The 10,182-nt window shown below is 46.9% G+C and overlaps 1 protein-coding gene across 1 annotated transcript in view; it reads left to right on the top strand.

The window, feature by feature from the left end:
- The first annotated feature begins 1,325 nt into the window (after nt 1–1,325).
- The window catches only part of LOC309353208 (EH domain-containing protein 3), a 31,458-nt gene continuing 22,601 nt past the window's right edge, over nt 1,326–10,182 (top strand). The window contains exon 1 of the mRNA XM_081882492.1: nt 1,326–1,913. Coding sequence (XP_081738618.1) covers nt 1,687–1,913 — 227 coding nt within the window. The 5' untranslated portion in view covers nt 1,326–1,686. The remainder of the gene's footprint in view (nt 1,914–10,182) is intronic.

Below are 10,182 nucleotides of genomic sequence, written 5' to 3'. Positions count from 1 at the left end.
AACACAAAACACTTTTGCTGTATGTAGGTTTTATTTTATTTGTTTTTTATCTTACATTCTGGAAATGTAAATCCAGTTTTTTTTTCCTTTAAAATTTTTGGGGGCCCCAAGAGGGTGGGGCCCTAAGCTATAGCTTGTTTAGCTTATACATAAAAGCTATGGTTTTCCCAGTAGTGATGTATGGAAGTGAGAGCTGGACCATAAAGAAGGCTGAGGGCCGAAGAATGGATGCTTTTGAATTCTGGTGCTGGAGGAGACTCTTGAGAGTCCCACGGACTGCAAGAAGATCAAACCTCTCCATTCTGAAGGAAATCAGCCCTGAGTGCTCACTGGAAGGACGGATCCTGAAGCTGAGGCTCCAGTACTTTGGCCACCTCCTGAGAAGAGAAGACTCCCTGGAAAAGACCCTGATGTTGGGAAAGATGGAGGGCACAAGGAGAAGGGGACGACAGAGGACGAGATGGTGGGACAGTGTTCTCGAAGCTACCAGCATGAGTTTGACCAAACTGCGGGAAGCAGTGGAAGACAGGAGTGCCTGGTGCTCTGGTCCAGGGGGTCACGAAGAGCTGGACACGACTAAACGACTAAACAACAACATCTTACATTTTGGAAATGTACGTCCAATTTTTTTCTCCTTTTAAAATTTTGGGGCCCCCCAAGAGAGTGGGGCCCTAAGCTATAGCTTGTTTAGCTTATATGGATATCCGGCACTGGGCAGATGTCTGCATCCAGCAAACATCTGGAGGTCCAGAGGGCCTCCATCCCTGGCCCTGTCCTCTCCCAGCCTCCAGGGGTTTGGGACTCCAACTCCCATCAGCCCCTGCCAGCTCCGTGGGCGGGGCCAGGCATTGCCATAGAGAGAACGCGAGGCGCAGCGCCTCTCAGCCCGGACTTCCGGCCAAGCCGCCCGCGGCCATGTTTCTCCCTGGCGGTCGCTCTCCCGCCTCAGGGCGTCGCCAGGAGTTGGGTCCGCTTCCGCTTCCGGCCCGACTTCCTGAAAGGTTGGCATTTAAAGCCCCGCTGCCCGGGCGGGGAGGCTGCTGGGCTGCGATTCAGCTGCGCGACGTCGCCTTTGCGGAGGCAGCCCTCGCCCTTCCCTCGCCGAGCCTCAGAAATTGCCAAAGATAATCGGAGTTTTCCTCTCTTGGCGCCTTGCAACAGCCATTTTTTATTTCCCAATAAGCCTTTGCAATCAGTTATTAGCAAAAAAAACACCCCTATTTATTTTATTTTTTTCCATTTCATTTCATTTTATTTTTTGCATTTCATTTCATTTTATTTTTTGCATTTTATTGCATTTCATTGCATTGCATTGCATTTTTTATTTTTTGCATTTAGCAATCAAAAGCAATTTTTTGTGTGCTTGCATTTCTATTTTATTTTTTGCAGTAGCCCTTCAAAAGCAGTTTTGGGGGGCTTGCCTTTTTATTTTTTGCAATAGCCCACCACCAGGACAGCGTGGGCTCTTCTTTTCCTGCAAGGGATCTGGAGATCTTGCCATCCCCTCCTGGTGCCTTTCCCCCCCTTCCTCTACCTCCCCACCTTATCTTCAGGGCCCGATTTTTTATTTTCCATTTTGCGAGCCAGCGATTCCCTTTCCCCGGCGGCTCCGTCTGCAGCTCCTCTTCCCTCCTTCCATTCATCGGCGAGTAGATTTCCTCCCGGAGCCCGGGATCCGTTTGCAAGATGTTCAGCTGGCTGGGCAACGACGACCGGCGGAGAAAAGACCCCGAGGTCTTCCAGACGGTGAGCGAGGGGCTGAAAAAACTCTACAAAACCAAGCTGCTCCCTCTGGAAGAATACTACAAATTCCACGAGTTTCATTCGCCCGCCTTGGAAGATGCGGATTTTGACAACAAGCCCATGGTCCTCCTCGTGGGACAGTATTCCACCGGCAAGACCACCTTCATAAGGTAAAAACTGCTGGGTCTCCCCCCCCCCTTTTCAAAGATCTTTATTGAAAATTAACAAATATACATCATAACCAAAATTCCCAAGGATTCCCTCACATAAACTAGAATATCTAAATTGCAACAGCTGCACAATTATACACTTAATTATAAAACCCGCCACCCACTCTCACAGCAATTCGACTTCTTTATATTTCTTTCTACCTGTTTCTCCTTGCATTCTATAATGAATTATTTTTGTTAAATTCTGATTTTTCCTTCTTTATTTGTTTTGTTATTGCTTACATTTTTTATTCTAAGCCTATTAACATGTCATTTTTAGAACAGTGTTTTGACATGTAATCTTCGAAAGACTTCCACTCCATTCTTAACTTTTGATTTGATTGATATCTTATAATTGAAGTTAATTTTGCCAATTCTGTACACTCACTTAATTTACAAATCCACTCTTCGTTTGTTGGTATGTCCTGAGATTTCCATTTAGTAGCAATCACTACCCTGGCAGCTGTTGTTGCATATGAAAATATTGCTTTTTCATATGTGGTATGTCAATTGCTGGGTCTTTATTTATTTATTTATTCGATTTCTAAACATTTCCTTTATTATTATTATTTTTTAATCACATATACGCTCCCAAACATAAAGATACCTCATGGTGCTTTTAATTTCACCCCCTTGCCGCACCCTATCTTCTCCCTCTTATATTGTAACAACTATGCAATAATCTCTAAGGCTTTCTGTGGCTCATCGTTCAAATTCTGCTCGCAAATTCATCATACTATAACATTTCTTTAAATGTTCCGAAAAAGGCTTCCAATTTTTGCTGTTAGCGTGGCCAATTCTGCGTAGATCCGGGGTAGGCAACCTAAGATCCAGGGGCCGGATCCAGCCCATTTGCCTTCTCAATCTGGACCATGGACAGTCTGGGAATCAGCGTGTTTTTACATGAGTAGAATGTGTGCTTTTATTTAAAATGCATCTCTTGTTTATTTGTGGGGTATAGGAAAGGCCCTTTCTCATGTTGTCAGCCACCAAACCTCTTGGGGATAGGGGACACAGAGAAGGGTATCGGACGACACATGCAGGGTCTGGGTTGGTTCATATAGGGAGAGGCGGTCCTATAATAATATTAAATTTATTATTTATACCCCACCCATCTGGCTGGGTTTCCCCAGCCACTGTGGGCGGCTTCCAACTGAATATTAAAAACAATACAGCATCAGACATTAAAAACGTCCCTAAACGGGGCTGCCTTCAGTTGTCTAAAAGTAAAATAGTTGCTTATTTCCTTGACATCTGATGGGAGGGTGTTCCACAGGGAGGGTGCCACCACCGAGAAGGCCCTCTGCCTGGTTCTCTGTAACTTTGCTTCTCGCAGGGAGGGAACCGCCAGAAGGCCCTCAGCGCTGGATCTCAGTGTCCGGCTGAACGATGGGGGTGGAGACGCTCTTTCAGGTATGGGTGCGTATTTCAGCAAGACTGGTGACTGGGAGCGGCCGCCGAGACCACATAACACCGGTCCTGAAAGACCTACATTGGCTCCCAGTACGTTTCTGAGCACAATTCAAAGTGTTGGTGCTGACCTTGAAAGCCCTAAACGGCCTTGGTCCAGTATACCTGAAGGAGCGTCTCCACTCCCATCGTTCTGCCCGGATGCTGAGGTCCAGCTCTGAGGGTCTTCTGGTGGTTCCCTCACTGCAAGAAGCCAACATACAGGGAACCAGGCAGAGGGCCTTCTCGGTAGTGGCGCCTGCCCTGTGGAACGCCCTTCCAGCAGATGTCAAAGCGATAAACAACTACCTGACATTCAGAAGACATCTTAAGGCAGCCCTGTTCAGGGAAGTTTTTAACGTGTGATATTTTAGTGTATTTTTGGTTTCTATGAAAGCCGCCCAGAGTGGCTGGGGAGGCCCAGCCAGATGGGCGGGGTATAAATAAATTATTATTATTATTATTATTATTATTATTATTATTATTATTATTATTCAGAGTACGGTGGTTGTAAGGCACTTCTGGACTTTTTGTAGTGGGCAAGAGATATAAATTTAATACACCTAATCTCTTCAATTCCTTTTTGTGCTCTCCTCTTTTGACTTAGGTTTTGGAGTTAGGAGACTTTCAGCTTGTGCTATCCATTGATTTCTTTCCCAAAATGCTGGCTTTCTTGCTGGTTGGACCAGCCTCTTAAACACCTGCCTGGTGAAACACACGGCAGATCTACACCTTGTATTTAAAGCACCTTCAGTGCACATATAAAGTACATGTCATTGCCCAACGAATCCTGGGAATTCTAGTTTCTCACCCCGGAGCTACAATTCCCAACACCCGTATCAGACCACAATTCCCAGGACTATTTGGGGGCAAGCCATGTGCTATGAAGGTGCTTTAAATATATGTTTTGGATCTGTCTGTGGAAGGCAGGGTGTGATACCAAGTGCATAAATCTTTTTTTGCTCCATAAAACGCACTTTTTTCCTCCTAAAAAGTAAGGGGAAATTTCTGTGTGTCTTATGAAGTGAATGCGTGGTCCCTGGAGCCGAATTGCCCAGGGGCGAAAAGCAGATCATGCCTTTGTTTTTAGAAAGAGGGAAGGGGGTGTTGAAACAAAGCCGCTGAGCAGCTGAACGGCAAGCGATCAGGGAGGGAGATAAGGGACTCTAGAGATAAAGGAGGCTGCCTGGGAGGGGGGAGGTAAAAGCACATTGGTCCTCAGGATTTTTGCAATGGGTCACCCCAAATTCACCATCAGATCACATAGCATGTCCATGGCTACAGCCTGCACCAAAAAAATCACGCATCCACTGTTTCGTGGGGCCGCAATGGCGCAAAAACGTGGTTACAAAGCACGGATCCACATGGATTCTCAGGATTTTTGCATTGGGCTACCCCAAACTCACCGTCAAATCCCATATCATGTCTGTAGCCACAGCATGAACCACAAAAATCATGCATCCACTGTTTCGTTCAGAATTAACCCCCCCCAAAAAAACTAGGTGCGTCTTATGGAGCGAAAAATACGGTAATTTGTGCCGGCTAGCAGAACATTGGCAACCATACCGGAAAATAATTTGCCATGATTATTTTCTGGGGGAAACTGTGCTCTTGGCCTTTGTATACAATCCCATGGAGAAAAATTGTGAGATCACTGGAGCCTGTGAAAACCTTTGTGGTGAAAATTAGCGTGAATGGGCACGTATGACATACCAAGACCGTAGTTTGCTGACCTTTTAAAAAACTGGCAAAATATTATGGGACTCCAAAAGGAGAAGAAAATCCAGGAGGGTTAGTCTGTTGCAGGAGAAATAACAAAGCGACTTGTGGCATCTTGAAGACTCACAGATTTTATTATGGAGTAAACTTTAATGATAATCTTTAAACCGCCACAGCAAGACTGTTTTCCCTGGGAGCAAAGTTTGCGACTGATGGCGTTCAAGGCAAGGGGGTGTCTCATGTTCACACAGCAAGTGGTGTTTACATGAGAGGAGTCTGTGGAATGCTGAGTGCACAGATTCTGAGAAAATTATGGGCTGCTAGTATGCTTAGATCACGTCTTCCAATATTTTGGAGAAGAGAGAGAGGGTGGGGGAGAGATTTTAGGTGCCTTAGCTGGGTGCATAGCAGTTGTTCGGTGGCCCCTGGAGATTCGAAAAACGCTTTTCAGGCTTCTCTCAAGTGGTACCCATAAACTTGCAGGTGCAGAAGAACAAAGATGTTCCACTTTGAAGAAGTGGAGGCCTAAAAACGGGGTCTGGACAGTCATTGCACCCACAGTGGGAAGCGTCACAAACCCCATGGAATATCACTAGTAGAGACTTACCGTATTTTTTGCCCTATAGGACGCACTTTCCCCCCTCCAAAAATTGAGGGGAAATGTGTGTGCGTCCTATGGAGCGAATGCAGGCTCCTTGGCTTCAGCGATAGCAACGCGAAGCCTCCGAATCGCAGAGGGAGCACTCCCTCCGTGCTCCAAAGGCTTCGCGTTGCTTTCGCTGAAGCCTGGAGAGTGAGAGGCGTTGGTGTGCACCGACCCCTCTCGCTCTCCAGGCTTCAGGAATAGCCGTGCGCAGCCCCTTTGGCAGGGAGAGGTTGCGTGCATCCTGTACACTGCTCTTTGGGGCTGTGGGGAAAATAAGATTTTTTCTCTTGATTCCCCCCCCCCCTAAAAACTAGGTGCGCCCTATGGTCCGGTGCGCCCTATGGAGCGAAAAATACGGTATCTACCTGTGTCACCGTGAGATGGTTCAGGCTTAGTTCTCACTGAGTTGGCAAGGCTGCGTCTGGGTTTCCCCACGTCAGACCGCAGGTGGGGTCTCGTACAACTGAAATAGCCAGACATAGGCTTTTACCCTCTTGCTGAAAACTAGGCGTTGGGTCAGGGTTTGGCCGCGGAACCTTTCCTGAGACTAGATCAGAAGATGGAGCAAGCTTGTTTTCTCCTGCTCCGGAAGGTAGGACTCGAACCCATGGCTTCGAGTTACAAGAAAGCAGATTGCGTCTTAAGTGTCAGGAAGAACTTTCTGATAGTAAGAGCTGTTCGACAGTGGAACGGTCTCCCTCAGGAGGTTGTGGACTCTCTTTGGAGGTTTTTAAGCAGAAGTTGGATGCTTTAGCTGAGATCCTGATCCTGAATGGGGTAACTGTGCATGCTCTAGTTATCTCCTGCTTGGACTGCTGCAATGCGCTCTACGTGGGGCTACCTTTGAAGGTGACCTGGAAACTACAACTAATCCAGAATGCGACAGCTAGACTGGGGACTGGGAGTGGCCGCCGAGACCACATAACACCGGTCTTGAAAGACCTACATTGGCTCTCAGTACGTTTCTGAGCACAATTCCAAGTGTTGGTGCTGACCTTTCAAGCCCTAAACGGCCTCGGTCCAGTAGACCTGAAGGAACATCTCCACCCCCATCGCTCTGCCCGGACACTGAGGTCCAACGCCGAGGGCCTTCTGGCGGTTCCCTCATTGCGAGAAGCAAAGCTACAGGGAACCAGGCAGAGGGCCTTCTCGGTAGTGGCACCTGCCCTGTGGAACACCCTCCCATCAGATGTCAAAGAGATAAACAACTACCTGACATTCAGAAGACATCTGAAGGCAGCCCTGTTCAGGGAAGTTTTTAATGTGTGACATTTTAGTGTATTTTTGGTCTTTGTTGGAAGCCGCCCAGAGTGGCTGGGGAAACCCAGCCAGATGGGCGGGGTATAAATAATAAACAGCTTATGAGTTTCCCCGATAGGTACCTGGTTAGCTGCGTCGGGCACAGAATGCGAATCTAGGCTGGCCTTTGGCTTGATCCAGCAGCCGGGTTCTTCCTACAGTGCAATCATGGAAGGAATCAAATGTATCTGACATTTCTCCTTGTCCAGTGCATCTTCCAACAGGGACGATTTTTCCAGGTATTATAGCTGGTTGTTATTTGTTAAATTTATGAGTCAGGTTTTTTTCCCCCCTGTTCTTTTTGCCACAGCAGTTCAAAGTGACTTGCAATACGTTAAGCAAGAAACCAACCAACCAGCGTTAAAATAAATAAATGTAAAAGGCGATTCTCTTTAAAAACAACTAAATTAAAACATCCCACCCATGCGAAAAGGCTGTAGATAATTAAAATGATGAATGTCTCATGTGACGCATGTCTATACTGTCTGAATTTTCCCCATAATAGTATGTGTAATAAGGCCCTTAGACTTTTACTGATACCGGTGTCTCTCTTCTGGATTAAGTGAAAATACAGCACCGCTATAAAACTGAACTCCTGGGCTGAATTACGTAGCTTCTAAGAGCGATTTTACAGCGGGAGTGGCTAACTTGTAAAAGCACCCTGTGATCCTTGGATGAAGGGAGGTATATAAATTTAATAAGTAATACAAACTAATAATAATAATAGTAGTAGTAGTAGTAAAAGGTAAAGGGACCCCTGACCTTTAGGTCCAGTAGTGGCCGACTCTGGGGTTGCGACGCTCATCTCGCTTTATTGGCCGAGGGAGCCGGTGTACAGCTTCCGGGTCATGTGGCCAGCATGACTAAGCCAGTCCTGGCGAACCAGAGCAGCGCACGGAAATGCCATTTACCTTCCCGCCAGAGCGGTACCTATTTATCTACTTGTGCTGGTGTGCTTTCGAACTGCTAGGTTGGCAGGAGCAGGGACTGAGCAACGGGAGCTCACCCCGTCGAGGGGATTCGAACCGCCGACCTTCTGATTGGCAAGTCCTAGGCTCTGTGGTTTAACCCACAGCGCCACCCGCGTCCCAATAATAGTAGTAGTAGTAGTAAATTGGCTGAAGGACCATATTCGTCCTTGACCTAGCTTTCAGGGACTTCATAGCAGAGGTGGGAGTGACCCATTGCCCCCTCCCCCAAATGATTCACACACACAACCCAACCGCCCTACCCCACCCTCAGTTGACCTGTGCATGAATTGGGTTCATCACCCGCCTCCCCAAATGAGGCATCTGATGACTGGAGAGGTGGCGATTTGTATCCCCCTAGGGCACTGAGCTGGGCAGGGAGATTTAAGCTGTTTCCTTTTGGCTGCCAAAATCTTTGGGATCCTGAAGGAGATGGAAGAATTGCTGGAGAGAGGAGCTGGGGTGGGTATTCTACGTGGGGCTGCCCTTGAGACTGACCCAGAAACTCCCATGGGTGCAGAATGCCACAGCGAGGCTCCTTATGGGGTCCTTATCATGGGATCACATTCATCCAGTGCTATACCAGCTGCACTGGCTTCCGGTGGAGTACAGGATCAGGTTCAAGGTGCTGGTTTTAACCTTTAAAGCCCTATACGGCCTAGGACCCTCGTACCTACGGGACCGCCTCTCCTGGTATGTCCCACGGAGGACCTTATGGTCTTCAAACAAAAACATCTTGGAGGTCCCGGGCCGCAGGGAGGTTAGGCTGGCCTCAACCAGAGACAGGGCCTTTTCAGCCGTGGCCCCGATCTGGTGGAATGCTCTGTCCCAAGAGACCAGGGTCCTGCGGGACTTGACATCTTTCCACAGGGCCTGCAAGACGGAGCTGTTCCACCAGGCCTTTGGCTGAGACACAGCCTGACCCCCTCCTTTGGTAATCCTCATAGAACTCTACCCCAATGGTTGCCATTAATTTGATTCTGAATTGATTTTAGAATGAATTGGTTTTTAGAATGCTGTATTACTTTTACTGTTGTGAGCCGCTCTGAGCCCGGCTTCGGCTGGGGAGGGTGGGATATAAATAACACTTTATTGTTTTTATTATTATTATAAACTGCTCCTGGCTTAGGGAGTTCTTTGAGCGCACCGTTTGCCTCTATATAAGCCGCATAAGAGTTGCTGAGTTTAGCATCAAGGAATGGAGTTTTAAAAGAAAATATTGGGGAAGGCATGTTGCGCAGCATTGAAGATTTCCATACACAAAGACCCACCCCTTGCCTAAAAAAGCTTGAGAGCTGCTGCCAATCTGTGTAGACAGTATTAATCTAGATGGGTCAAATGTTCTGACTCGGTTCCAGGCAGTTTCCTCTCTTCCGTGGGTTGTCCTAATCTTCTGCTGAATGTCCTTACGAATCACACTCCCTGTTTGTTTTTTTTACCAGTAGCCTTGTTAAAATGTTAATATTCTGGTTCTTCAGGGTCCAGCTCCCTTTCCTAGCTCTGTAGAAGCGAAGTCTCAACGAGTGTGTGCTTCCTGCTTTTAACGAGCGTGTATGTAAATACTGACACGGAAACATTTAAGACGAGGATGGGAAGAGGACAGAATCCTCAAATTGTTGGGTTGGAAGGGACCAAAAGGATCATCTAGTCCAACCCCCCTTGATTGCAGGAATCATTTGCCCCACGCGGAACTCGAACCCACAACCCTGGAATTAAAGAGTCTTATGCACTACCGAATGAGCTAGATGTGCCTTATGTGCGCAAAACAACAACAAACCTCTGGTTATGTGAAACATTCAATAAACACACAAGACGTAACCGGCTGTACGTTTGAAAAAAATAATATATACTATTGATTGTGTTGAATTGTAGATTTCAACAGAAGTAGCTCATAAAGTTCAACGGAAAAAGTAGAAGACCCAGTGGATCAGTTCATTCTCTAAATCAGCGTAAGGTCCATACATGTGAAAATGCAGTTCCACAGAATCCTTTCAGAGTCTAAGACGAGGATTTTTGGAATATTAGCCTTGTTTCGTCTTGGGCTTCATCCATGGTACAAACTCATATATGATATCACAGGACAGTGGATCTTATAGCATAGTAGTAGCTGCTATCCTGTGATATCATATATGAGTTTGTACCACGGATG

Source organism: Podarcis melisellensis (assembly GCF_964234715.1).
Source record: "Podarcis melisellensis genome assembly, chromosome: 12".
Classification (NCBI taxonomy): Eukaryota; Metazoa; Chordata; class Lepidosauria; order Squamata; family Lacertidae; genus Podarcis; species Podarcis melisellensis.
This window is presented reverse-complemented; position numbering and strand designations above follow the sequence as displayed.